The sequence below is a fragment of the Vigna radiata genome, chromosome 8, assembly GCF_000741045.1.
Source record: "Vigna radiata var. radiata cultivar VC1973A chromosome 8, Vradiata_ver6, whole genome shotgun sequence".
In the NCBI taxonomy this organism is placed as follows: domain Eukaryota; kingdom Viridiplantae; phylum Streptophyta; class Magnoliopsida; order Fabales; family Fabaceae; genus Vigna; species Vigna radiata.
In genome coordinates, this window is record NC_028358.1 from 34,034,663 (window position 1) to 34,049,369 (window position 14,707).

General features: G+C 35.2%; 1 protein-coding gene across 1 annotated transcript; it reads left to right on the top strand.

Moving 5' to 3' along the window:
* The first annotated feature begins 12,364 nt into the window (after positions 1-12,364).
* LOC106769988 (putative UPF0481 protein At3g02645) lies at positions 12,365-14,418 on the top strand. The gene has a single exon (XM_014655811.2). The coding sequence runs from the start codon at positions 12,436-12,438 to the stop codon at positions 14,344-14,346; it is 1,911 nt and encodes a 636-aa protein (XP_014511297.1). The 5' UTR covers positions 12,365-12,435; the 3' UTR covers positions 14,347-14,418.
* Positions 14,419-14,707: the final 289 nt, after the last annotated feature.

The following is a 14,707-nucleotide window of genomic DNA, read 5'->3' on the forward strand; positions in this document are numbered from 1 at the left end:
ATTTTTTTTAATTATACTAAAAATCAATAGCATTGCATTGTATTGTAAAATTAATTACGAAAATGTCAGAACACTTAATAATATTTTCTTTGTGCAGCGTAAAAATCTACGAGTAAAATAATTAATCTAGCTGCGAACATTGTCTATTTTAAAAATTGTCTCCTTAATTACCTAGAACAAAAAATACATTTTTTAAGTCAACAACTTGATCTTTGCTAATGAAAGTTCACATTTGTCTTAGGTCTTGTTCACTTGAGTGGATTTGAAGGAGAGTAATTGAATGGATTTGACAGGATTTGAAGATAATTTTTTTTTGTTTATTTGAGAGAATTTGAAGGTAATCGAAAGTGGATTTGGAAATAAATTTTTTTAATCTGTCACATAAATTAAATTCTATACTAATTCTTACAAACTTTACTTCCAAATCCACACTCGTTTACATCCAAATTCACTCAAATAAACAATAAAAAAAAATTATCTTCAAATCCACTCAATTACTCTCCCTCAAATTCACTCAAGTGAACAAGGAGTTAAAGAAAACCCGTCATATCCGAACTCGTTCTTTAAGGTTAGGTAAACTGATCAAAATTAAAAATATTAATAATGTATCACACATTATTTTCATTCAACGAAATTTGTTAAAAATTATAAAACTGTGATTTTTTCTTTGGTTTAAGAAATCTTAATTCTTGTATTAGGCAATTTTAGTAAATTTTAAACAATAAAATAGTATGTTTGAGAAATCATATATTTGTGAGGAAAGTGATATTTATAATTAATTAATAAATTAATATTTTAGTTAAGTATCTTTTAAATTAAAAAACTAATATATATTATTATATCATTAAAATAAGCTGTTAGGTGAATGCTTTTAGAGTACAAAAAAGAAAAATAATAAAAGACTTTTTATTAATTATTATAATTATGATACCAAATTCTTAAAACCCTTTCCATTTGTATATATATGTTTATGCTGAAGAAAGAAATATTAAGAGATTTAGCTGGAGAAACCAGAAAACACTACCGACAACGTGGAAGAGGTAATAAATGTGGAGAATAAGGTTGTGGGGAAAGAAGATGAAGTGTGTGTGCCGTGTCCCAAAATCCTTGATAACCGGCCATCCAGAAGCTTTCAACCTTCATTTTGTGGGGTTTGGACCCTACCATCATACCCGTTATGAGCTCACCATGACAGATGATTTCAAGTTAGCTGTAGTAAGGAGATCATGAACCACGCCTTCAAAATCTACCTCTATGATGTTAAACTTTTTTGTTAGAAGTGGGTTTTAGACCTGACTCAATCCTACAAAATCAGTTTGTAAGGTGAGGTCTGCACCCCATTTATATATTATAATTTGACCTTATCTCTAGTCGATATGTGAGACTTCTAACACACCCCCCTCACGTCGAGGTATATACATCTCGAGTGTGAGATTAGATATTAATGGGAGGTCCGATAACGGCCCAATAGCGGGTGAAACAATATGCCTAACAAATATCACTAGGATAGGCTCTAACCATAGCTCTGATACCATAATAAAAGGTTTAAAGAATAATTCTGATGTATTATTTCAAGGAATACAGTATCATATATATACATACAAGATCCTATAATCCTTCATCTATTAAAGGAAAAACATCGGCACAAATATGTACAAATTATAATAATATTTAAAATATAACTAACATAATATTTGATTGCCTAATATCCTTTAATAGAATATTTGACATATCTTAACACCCCCACTCAAGTTGGTGCATGAATATCACACATTCCCAACTTGAACAGAGACTCATCAAACAATCTTTTTGACACTCTTTTGGTGAGAACATCAGCCAACTGTAACTCTGATCTTACAAAAGGAAAGGAAATTATTTCAGCTTCAATCTTCTCTTTGATGAAATGTCTATCAATCTCCACATGCTTTGTTCTATCATGTTGAACAGGATTATGAGCAATTGCAATAGTCAAAGTATTGTCACAGTACAAACTCATAGCTTCATTTGGTTTAAATCCCAAATCTGATAGCACATTTTTAATCCACAAAAGTTCACATACACCATATCCCTAGTGCCATGCCTTTGAGTTCTGCTTCAGCACTAGATCTTGCTACTACAGGTTGTTTTTTACTCCTCCAAGTTACAAGATTCCCTCCTACAAAAGTAAAGTATCCAGAGGTAGATCTTCTATCATCTTTTGAACCTGCCCAATCTGCATCAGTGTACCCTTTTACCTTTAAGTTTCCATTATTTGAGAACAAAATTCCTTTTCCAGGAGCAGACTTCAAATATCTCAAAATTCTTTCAACAGCATCCATATGAAGCTTTCGTGGATCATGCATAAATTGACTAACAACATTCACTGCATAGGTCATATCTAGATGTGTATGACACAAATAAATTAATTTTCTTACCAACCTTTGGTATCTTCCTCTATCTATGCTTGCTGAATTTGAGCATTGAAAGATTTTATGATTTTGTTCAATTGGTGTATCAGCTGGTTTACTCCCAAGCAGCCCAGTTTCAGATAGTAAGTCAATAGTATATTTTCTTTGGCATAGGAAAATACCATGTTTTGATCTAGCTACTTCAATACCCAGAAAATATTTNAGATTTCCAAGTTGTTTCATCTCAAATTCAGATGCAAGGTATTGTTGTAAACTAGAGATCTCATCTTGGTCATTTCATGTAACAATCATGTCATCTACATATATAATCAAAGCCGTAATTTTTTCTTTTCTTCTCTTCAAAAACAAGGTGTGATCAGAGTTACTTGCTCTATAGCCAAACGCCTTCATAGACTTAGTAAACCTTCCAAACCATGCTCTTGGAGATTGTTTTAATCCATATAGTGCCTTCTTTAATTTGCAAACCTTCAATCCAGTTGAATTCGTCATGCTTGGTGGAGAATCCATATAAATTTCTTCTGAAATTTCTCCATGTAGGAAAGCATTTTTCACATCAAATTGTAGAAGAAGCCAATCTTGGTTTGCTGCTATGGACAAAAGTATTCTCACCATGTTGAGCTTGGCTACCGGTGCAAACGTCTCCTGGTAATCTACACCATAAGACTGAGCGTAAACTTTAGCCACAAGTCGTGCTTTATACCTCTCAGTAGTTCCATCAGCTTTATGCTTAATTGTAAATACCCATTTGCAGCCCACCGTTTTCTTCCCTCTTGGTAAGGACACAAGATCCCAAGTGTTATTTTTTTCTAAAGCTGCTATCTCCTCAACCATTGCTTTGGTCCATCTAGGATATGCCAAAGCTTCCTGTACATTACTAGGAATAGAAATTGAAGATAATTGAGATACAAATGATGCATACGATTGAGATAACCTGTGAGATGACACATACTTACTAATGGGATATTTAACTTTGGCTTGGAGGTCTGGTTCATATTTAGTTGGAGGTTGACCACGGTTAGAACGAGGTGGAAGATTATATTGAACAGTAGTAGACTCAGTGCTTGGTATGCTGGTGGTTTCAGGCAGACAAGAATCAATTTCATCTAAATTAGTATTATCAGAGATAGGATCAGAAGGTACCTCTGAAGAGTCAAGCTGAACCTGTGGAGAAGATTGAGCCAATTGGTTATGATCAGAAGACATTGTATTATCCGGAAAAGAAATGTCCATATTTTGGATTGGCTCACTTCCTGCAGAATGATCCCCACACGATAATTTATATTCACAATATAATTTTATATCGGAGATATCAAACATACTAACATCATGATTATGCACTTCACTTTCATGGCCTCCCTAAAGTGGAGAATCAACATGAAAAAATTCATGCTCATTAAATGTCACATCCATAGAGATATAAAATTTCTTTGATGGTGGATGGTAAGCACGATAACCTTTTTGAGTTGATCCATACCCAACAAAAACACATTTGATAGTTCGTTCTTCAAGCTTTGTACGTTGGTGTGGGTATAAGTGAACATATATAACACATCCAAAAACATGAGGGGGTAAATAAACTATAGGAGGAGGAATACAATGATCAGACAACACATTAAAAGGCCTTCGAAAGTTAAGCACACTAAGAGGGGTTCGATTAATTAAATAAATGGCAGAGCTCACAGCCTCACCCCATAAATGAGATGGGACATTACCATCTATCAAAAGTGATCTAGTCACCTCTAATATATGTTTATTTTTCCTTTCAGCCACACCATTTTGTTGTGGTGAATAAGGACATGTAATTTGATGCAAGATGCCCTTAGAGTTCATGAACTCTATTAATTCAGTCTTAAAATATTCACCTCAATTGTCTGATCGAATAACCTTAATAGATGTGTTAAATTGTGTAACAATCATATGATAGAATGAACGAACCACATCACACACATCACTTTTATGTTTAAGCAAATATACCCAGGTTACCCGAGTACAATCATCAACAAAACTGATAAACCATTTTTTTCCATTATGTGTAGATTGCGGGGCAGGGCCCCAAACATCTGTATGAATTAATGAAAAAGGAAAATTAGTTTTGTTATTGCTTAAAGGAAACATTTGTATGAATTTGAGATGAAACAACTTGGAAACCTCAAATATTTTTTGGGTATTGAAGTAGCTAGATCAAAACATGATATTTTTCTATGCCAAAGAAAATATACTATTGANTTACTATNNNAAACTNGGNTGCTTGGGAGTAAACCANNTNATACACCAATTGAACAAAATCATAAACTCTTTCAATGCTCAAATTCANCAAGCATAGACAGAGGAAGATACCAAAGGCTGGTAGGAAAATTAATTTATTTGTGCCATACACGTCCAGATATCACCTATGTAGTGAATGTTGTTAGTCAATTTATGCATGACCCACGAAAGCTTCATATGGATGCTGTTGAAAGAATTTTGAGATATTTGAAGTCTGCTCCTGGAAAAGGAATTTTGTTCTCAAATAATGGAAACTTAAAGGTAGAAGGGTACACTGATGCAAATTGGGCAGGTTCAAAAGATGATAGAAGATCTACCTCTGGATACTTTACTTTTGTAGGAGGGAATCTTGTAACTTGGAGGAGTAAAAAACAACCTGTAGTAGCAAGATCTAGTGCTGAAGCAGAATTCAGAGGCATGACACTAGGTGTATGTGAACTTTTGTGGATTAAAAATGTATTATGAGATTTGGGATTTAAACCAAATGAAGCTATGAGTTTGTACTGTGACAATACTTCGGCTATTGCAATTGCTCATAATCCTGTTCAACATGATAGAACAAAGCATGTGGAGATTGATAGACATTTCATCAAAGAGAAGATTGAAGCTGGAATAATTTCCTTTCCTTTTATAAGATTAGAGTTACAGTTGGCTGATGTTCTCACCAAAGGAGTGTCAAGAAGATTGTTTGATGAGTCTCTATTCAAGTTGGGAATGTGTGATATCCATGCACCAACTTGAGCGGGGGTGTTAAGATATGNTAAATATTCTATTAAAGGATATTAGGCAATCAAATATTGTGTTAGTTATAATTTAGATATTATTTTAATTTGTGCAGATTTGTGCACCTGTCATTCCTTTAATAGATGAAGAATTATAGGATCCTTATATGTGTGTGTGTGTGTCTATATATATATATATATATATATATATATGGTACTCTACTCTTTGAAATAATCATCAGAATTATTCTTTAGACCTTTTATTATATGATCAGTAGCACCTGAATCAATTATCCAATCACTACTCTTAGAAACAACAGAAAGATTAAGAGCAGAGTTAGATATACTTGACTTGGTCACAAATCCAGCAGCAGTAGAAATATAACTCTTGGAAGTAGTGGAAGTTTCAGAATCATGTTTCTCTGGTTGATTATCATCGAAAGAAGTCACAATAAATATTCAATAAAAAAAACACTCATTCCTCTGTAATGTTGAACCTTTCTACCACGAAGATGCCTTAAAGTCCTATGCCCACGATAAAGACAAGCTCCTCGAGGATATCACCACCGATTGGTTATTCATGCTGGCTTTTCTCAAGAGGATTCTTGACGGGAAAACATGGCATGCCCCTCGTCAATGCTTTTGGTGTAGAGTTGACCATCAACGCTATCACCAGGGATGTTTTCATGCTCGAGAACCAAATTCCCACCCTGAATGGAATTCAATCACAAGATTTGGGTGCAAAAATGTTAGCTTTCTGTGAAAATACTGTCCAATCGTCCACTTCGAAAAACTCTCCAAAAACCCAGAAGATCATGCTCATTTGTTGGATCTCATGTACCATATGGTAGCACCTATGCCCGACCCCAAGTCTGCAAACAAACGTAAGACTAAACGTAAACCTAAGGTTGACCCCGACCCTAAGCCAACTACAGGGACGACTGACAAGCCGCCCGAACATGTGGAAGTGAAGATTGATGAGCCCCCGGAATCTGCGGAACTACTGACGACTGACAAGACTGACAACGCCGAGAGCCCAGACAAGAGTGACAGTAAGACAGAGACAAAGGGATGTTGTTCGATACTGAGTTCCATATGCTTTTACTTTTTTGTGTTTTTGTTTCTCATTGGCATAATTGTGTGGTATTTGTTTGTTTTCATCTGGAAAATAGTTTATGGTGTGTCACATTTTTTATTTCGTATTGTGAAAAAGGTATCAGAGGTGTTTCTGATGGTGTTAACCTTCTTTCTCCCTATGACTGAAGACATGGGGCTTCTAAATAAGACTGATCAAAGAAAAGTTTCAACGGTGGTGGACTCAGCTAAGAAAGCGGGTGATACAATTCGGCGGCACTTCTTTGAGGAAAAGGATACACGCCCCGCTCTCTTCACACATGAAATCTTAGAATGATGTACTACATTTTTTCCCCTCACTATTAATGTAATGGACACATTATTGCATCTAAATTTATTTTCTTCAAATCCGTCGTATTAAAGTGTTGTTAGAAGATGCATGAATGATATTAGACCGCAAAAATTATGTACATTAGTTTCATAACTACCAAGTTTATAACAACTAGTTTCATAACCAAAATAAAAATAAATAAATAAATATATTATTTAAAATGTTGATAATACATAATAATATTTTAATTTAACAATAATATCAATAACATAGCATTTAAAAAATAAACATGAATTAAATGACATTGATATGCTACATTTTAAATCTTGATTTCTATTTATATAGCCATAAAGTTAGGGATAAAGATACTTTGACACCCATATTCTAACAAATTTTTGACACCAGACACGTGTCATAAGCCAATTGGTCCGTGTGTTTCAATTTTTTTAAACATTAAACACACGGACCAATTAACTTATGACACGTATCCGGTGTCAAAAATTTGTTAGAATTTGGGTGTCAAAGTATCATTATCCTAAAGTTAGATGTGTAATTCAGGAGGGTTTCGTATGTCAGTTGTATACCTTACAATTTTTTTTAACTTGATAAGTTTATCTATTTTTTTTTCTCTTCATTGACACTTCACTTTTTTTTGTTCTTTCTTTTTTTTTTCTTTCTTTTAGCTACCAACGTCAATGGCGGATATATAGACGGTGAGAGAGGTGTGAGAAGGGACAAGATGATGAAGCCCTCCTCCTTTTTTAGTTTTTTATTTATATATTTTTTTATTGATCTTCTAGTATGTTTTGTTATATAATTTATTTCATTTTAACTTAGTTATGATGGTTAGAAATCTCACATTGATTAAAAATAAGACAAAATTATAATATGTAAGTAAGTACAAATCTTATCATATAAACTCACTCATTAAAAATTATATTCACTTATTTGTGATTTTTTTTTTCATTTTAATATGGTCATATTTACCTCATTTTGATGTTGATTTTCTTAATTTATTTCAACTATTCTTCTTCTTTACATGTGGAAAATAGATACATTTTTTATTTTTTTAATGTACAAGCAATTGAAAAATTTTAAGCAACTTGAATGACTAGGTCACTTGCTCCAACAAAGTACTTAAAGCAATTTGATTAGAAATTATCTAAATAACTTATTTTGAAATATTATGTAACTATTTGTACCTTATAGTACTTGTACTTTTTAATATTATATTTGATATTTAATTATTATTATTGATTTTAAAACTTAAAAAAAAAAATAGAATCTCTAATAAAATCAACACTGCTATATTCCCAAAAGACAAAAAGTGTAATAACCATCTGGTACAAGATAAAACATGTGTAAATTGTTATGATTGAAGAATAAGGAGATTCACAAACCCTCTCCCTTCCACTGTTCTATTTAGGATTTCCCGAATTCCACTTTTGAAATGGGCTTGTTGTCTTTAAGGCCCATTTATGTGGTTTCCGTTGTTATTTCAATGGGCGTTGCTCTCTCCAGCACCACTTCTTGCTCCCTCCACCTCTGCATTCCTGTTTTACCCCTCCCTCTACTTTTTTATTCTTGTTTTACCTTTTAGTACAATTTTATTTTTAGGATTAATATTTTTTAACTTCTACTCACTCCAACATCCTATATGAATGCGATGGTCTGATTTATACTTAACCAACAAGTATTTGTTATTAACAGTTATGTTTTTTCTTTCTCTCTTCGATCTCATCACCCAAACAACACAATTATTTTAATGGTGGACCTATGTTTCTATGTTTCATTTACTTCTCTCTCTCTCTGTTTTTTATGCTTATTTCAATTGTTGTATCTTTTGAACTTTCTGGTTATTTATACGAAGAGTTAAGCAATCTCACATAAAAAATATTGATACATGAGGAAGAAATATATGTCGCAATGTGTCAGAAAAAATATTGTGGAGGATAATTAATTTTATAAAAAGGTTGAAACATTTTATATAACAATTTAAATAAAAAATTAAAATATTGAAATTTTAAAACTTTAAGAAGGGAATTTGATCATTTAAATTTAGAAAATTTTAAATTATATTTAAATAATAAGAATTTTGAACTTTTGAAATTTTTTTAATTAATTCATGTATACATTTTTCATTTTTTATCAATTTCAATGAAATTATTTTTTTATGATGTTTGTCATAAAATATTCATTATCGTTTGGAACTGTTGCACCATCGAATGACCACCGTAAGCATCCTGCATCACCGCACCATAAAAAGTCATACCATCGCACCACGAAACCAACCTAATATAGAGACAAGAATATGGAGAAGAACCAAACAGATATGAGAAGAGAAATAAGAGTTGGGAGATGAGAATAAACGGATCTAGTGAGAGTTGGATGGGGTGGAAATCTGGAAAGAGAAAACATGAGACTTGGGAGAGTGGGGGATGAGACTGCGTGAGTGAAAATGAGTGAGTGAAAATAGGTGAGTAAAAATAAATAGGAATTTAAGGATTCATACTAAATTAAATAAATAGGGTTAAAAGTAAAAAAAGACTACTTTTGTAATTAAAATTTTTTTCTAAAGGGTTGGGGGAGGTGGAAGGAGAAAGGGTGGTGGCGGAGGGAGCAATACCCTATTTCAATTTTTTTAGGGTTAGTTCCTCCATCACTACATATTGCTCCCTGTACTTTTACAAATTTTTTTTTATTTTCAAAACTAACCTTATTTAAATATTTATTTTTATTTTTACCTATTTTAATCTAAAATACTAATCTAATATCACTCTCTTTCATTTTTCATTGCCTCAACTCCCACACTTCCACACCATAGAAACTTTTCTTATTCCTCTCTTTCTATTTCCCTTTTTCACTGTCTCAATCTCACACCACACACTCCCACAAAAACTTTATTTTTTCCTTTCACTCTCATCTTCCTCTCTTCCTAATACTTCTCTTATTTGTGATTTCCGTTTCCTCCTCTATTTTCAATGCTTCCATTGTCACTGAATTGGATCCAGAGTGGTTGGTTACCTAAACGGGTATGGGAGATCTGTTTAGTCTTGAACGGATCTTGATTTCCGTCGACTTATCTCGCATATCCGTCAAAGGAACTGTATTATACCCCGTTGACCGACCGACTAAGAAGAATCTGTGACCAAAACAGGCAATCGATCGATGGTCAGATAAACACCAATCAAGAAGGTAAAAATCATTAATGACCAATTAATATGTTTAATGATCATATTAAATGTGAATATACGCTATTTATGAGTGATTGATAGGTCATATTGTACAAGAATCTGGTATTGATGGACAATTAACAGGTATTATTGAATTTAATTGTCTAGTTTAATGATTAATCAATGTGCTTGACTATTACAAGCGTTATAAGTATACTATTGACGTTCAGGTAAAATAACTTTGAACTATCCTAAATAAAATATAGACATCTTTAAACAACATATCTGACTTGAGCGTCAGAGTGTCTTTTGCAGGTCCACCACCCATTGGAGGATTGCGTTCTTAGAAAGGATCAAAACGATCGAAAGAGAGCAGAGAATAATGGTCAACCGACCCTCGAACCAATCCCACCGAAACATTTTGGCGCCCACCGTGGGGCCGAGTGGCATCCCATTGAAACCGCAAGGAACCAAGGCGAGCGCTCGTTCTCAAAATTGCTACTTCGGATCAATATCAGGTTTTGCAACAAGAGCAAAAAAATTTCTTATAATTTATAAGTTATAATTTTTATTTTATTTAACTCATATTTTTGTGAGTAAAAATATTACGTGCAAGAAGGTTCAGACCAACGTTCAACCTTATAAGGTTCAAACACTATCTCACATAGATATTTTATTTAACTCATATTTTTGTGAGTAAAAATATTACGTGCAGGAAGGTTCAACCAACGTTCAACCTTACCAGGTTCTAACACTATCTCATTATAAAAAAAAATATTTTATTTAACTCATATTTTTATAAGTAAAAGTATTACGTGCAGGAAGGTTCAAACCAACGTTAGGTTTAACGTTATCTCATTATAAAAATAAATATTTTATTTAACTCATATTTTTGTGAGTAAAAGTATTACGTGCACGAAGGTTCGAATCAACGTTAAACCTTATCAGGTTCTAACGTTATCTCATTGTAAAAATAAATATTTTATTTAACTCATCTTTTGGAGTGAAAATATCTTACACAGGGACAAATTTCAAATTCGAGCGGCAAAGTCTCGTTAACAAAACCCAGGGAACGCCCTCCGAGCATCCTTGGCCATAAACCGAGCGGTGGGGCAAGCTCCTCGTGAACTCCCACTATTGTCCTAAATCTAGCGGTGAGACAAGCTCCTCGTGAACTCTCACTCTCGTCCTAAACCGAGCGGTGGGGAACGCTCCTCGTGAACTCGCACTCTCGTCCAAATTCGTCCGACATAATTAAACAAGCAATCGACCGACCGGCTAAGAAGAATCCGGGACCAAAACAGACAATCAACCGATGGTCAGATAAACACCAATCATGAAAGGTAAAAATCATTAATGACCAATTAATATGTTTAATGGTTATATTAAACGTGAATATATGCTATTTATGAGTGATTGACAAGTCATATTGCACAAGAATATGGTATTAATGGACAATTAACAGGTATTATTGAATTTGATTGTCTGGTTTAATGATTAACCAATGTGCTTGGCTACCACAAGCCTTTGACGTTCAGCTAAAATAACCTTGAGTTATCCTAAATAAAATATAGACCTCTTCATACAACATATCTGACTTGAGCGTCAAAGTGTCTTTTGCAGGTCTACCACCCATTGGAGGATTGCCTTCTCAGAAAGGATCAAAACGATCGAAAGAGAGCAAAGAAGAATGGTCAACCGACCCTCGAACCAATCCCACCTAAAGAGGAACCCTCACTTGAAGTTGGAAGAAGAAGAAGAAGAAAAAATGTATGATGTGAAGAGAGAGCTGAGATAGTTTACCTTTGGAAGCGGCAAGACCGCCGACTGCAACTCGTCAGGATGTATAATGTCGTTTCACAGAGGTGGCAGAGCTAGGCGAAAAGGAACACCACTTCTTCCTTGAGTGTCGTCTAACGGATCGAGTACGATCCTAACCGTTCTTCTAACATTGCACTCGTTCTCTAGTTACAAGGCGTCCACCATCACCAACGTCGTGCCGACGCTGAGGCCTCGTCCAAACTCCTAGCCCTCAATCCCGCCGTTACTAACCGTGATAGCATTTGTGGCGTTTTTGTGCTCAATGAATTCAACATTATTAAAAATCTATTAAAAAATTGGATTTATCGACTTTTTCACGACGAAATTATCAATAAGGTTTATGACTTAACCTTTTACTAATTAATTTAAAATGTGACTATACGCATAACTTCAAAAATAAATTAATCTAAATATGTAACACGTCTACCTCTAAAAATAATGTCGAGCCACGTTTAATTAGAGAGTTTAAAAATAAATTTAATTGTGAAAAGAATGTTACATGACTAAATTAATATCGTTAATTTAATAAATAGTTAATGTAAGAAAAAAAAAGTGTATTTAAATTTTGAAGATATAAGAATGTGGAAGGAGAGGTATTGGTGAGGTGAAAGAAGTGGATAGCGAGAGAAGAAAGCAACGGCATGTCGATGAGCAGAAGCACAAGCCTGGACTCAACAACACACTACACCGATGAGCAGTGGGTGGTGGACATATGTGACACGCTGGTGGCGCTTTCCGCCACCGAACTTGATTTGAAATATTCTCACCCAGTTTGCATCTGCGAAGTGCCGGAATCGCTGACCTCCACCATGAAGGAAGATTATGTCCCTCAGTTTGTAGGACTTGGCCCTTACCATCACTTCCGAGAAGGCCTCGTCTTCACAGATCACCAGAAGTTGGCCGCAGCCAGAAGGGTCCTCCGCCACTTCGTCCCCAGCAACAGCATCAACCTATTCCAACACCGCATCTCAAACTTTGACACACACATCCAAACCTTCTTCCATCCTGACGTCGCATCCACGTATAATCTTCCCACCCTCTCCTACGTTCTCACCGTCGATGGCTTGTTCGTGCTGGCTTTCATTACGCTTCTCAAACGTGAAAACCGTAAATTGGGATTCTCTTACTTCTTAACCGGAAAACTCGGGATGCCCCTCTTTAACGACGTCGGTCGAGAGCTCACCGTGAACGCTCTTATCAGGGAGGTTTTCAAGCTTGAAAACCAAATTCCCTTTTATGTTTTCAGGCAGATCAGTGGAGTCAACAACAACGAAATTAATTCAGATTCTATGAGTCTTTCCCTCGCTTCAAACTTGAAAAATTTCTGTAAAAAAGAATGCCCATTTGTCAACTTAAAAGAGCTCCCCGGTCGTGTTGCCCTAGAAGGGTATCATCATTTGTTGGACCTCATGTACCATTTAGTTGTTCCTAACCATCAGTCTGAACCTGTATCCCATCCGGACTCTAAGGTCGAGTCTGAGGATGAATCCGAGGACGAGCAGCAGGTTCCGGCCGAGGCTCCGACTCAGGTTCAGGGTGAAGATCCGGCTGTTGAGACTGAAACCAAGGCTGAGGATAATGCAGCATGCTTTTCCGTATGCCACAGAATACTGCTGTTCTTGGTGGCTTCATGCATTGTTATCTGGTTTATGATTACGGTCGTTCTGAAGCTGTTCTTATGGGTGATAACTTCTATATTCCGTAAGATTCAACGGGTGTTACGTTTTTTATTCAGTGTGGTTCTGAAGGCGCTACGCCCTCTATGGGGCGTGGTAGTGCGATTGGGGAAACGCTTGAACCCTGCGCTTGGTTGGTTACACGCTGCCCTAACCAAGTTGGAAGGTAAAATAAACCATCCGATCCTGAAACCTTTGACACAAGTGGTTGGACGTCTTGAAGTTATCACGAAAACGATTGAATCAGCAGAATCAGGTGTTCCACGGGTTGTGATGATTCCATCTGTGAAAGAACTGAGGAAAGCTGGGATTTTGTTCCGACCGGCTGAAAGTGGCATCTCATCCATTGATTTCGATGAACGAAAGTGCGTATTTTACTTGCCTTGCATAAGATTGGATGTGAACACAGAAGTGATAATTAGAAACCTTGTGGCTTACGAGACGTTAATAAAATCCAGCACCCCATTGGTGTTCACGAGGTACGTTGAGTTAATGAGAGCGATTATAGACACTCCTGAGGATGTGAAGATTTTGGTTGACAGCGAAATCATTGAGAGCAAGTTGAAGAATGAAGATATGGCGGACATTTTCAATAGGATGAACAAACCGATTAGGCCTACGAAGACTCCGAATTTGGATAAAGTGATTTACAAAGTTAACGCCATGTTCTACAGTAAAGAGAAGCATAAAAGGGTTGTGTCCAAGTATACATCTGGATCATTCTTAACAGCCATTGGAGGTCTCGTATTTTTGGGTTTTACGGCTCTCCAAACTTATTGCACCGTTCTCAACTGCTCTTCTTCCTCCAGACTTGCTCAATTTCCTACTCATTTGGATGATTATGGTAGAAATCACTATTTCATAAGCTCTTTCTAAGTTTGTGTAATTTCAAGTTCAAGTAGTTCTACTTCATGCTTCTTGAGTAATATGTATTACCAATTTTTCTAACACTTGTTTTCCTACACATTTTTGCTTCTCTTTTCAATTCCTAAATTTGATTGCGATGTTTTAGTATTATAATGAAGATAACAAATGGTAGTGGTCCTATGCCTCTGAAGCTTGTGGAATGCAATCAGATAACTGATATGAAATGACGAATAGTGTCAGGGCACGAGTGTTTGGAATGGTGTGAGCCAATTTTAGTGGCTAATTTGAGATGGACGATCATGTTTTTGTTGGAAGTAGGACGACAAAGGCTAATTCAGTGTATATGTGTAAATTTTGAATTAGGTTTAAA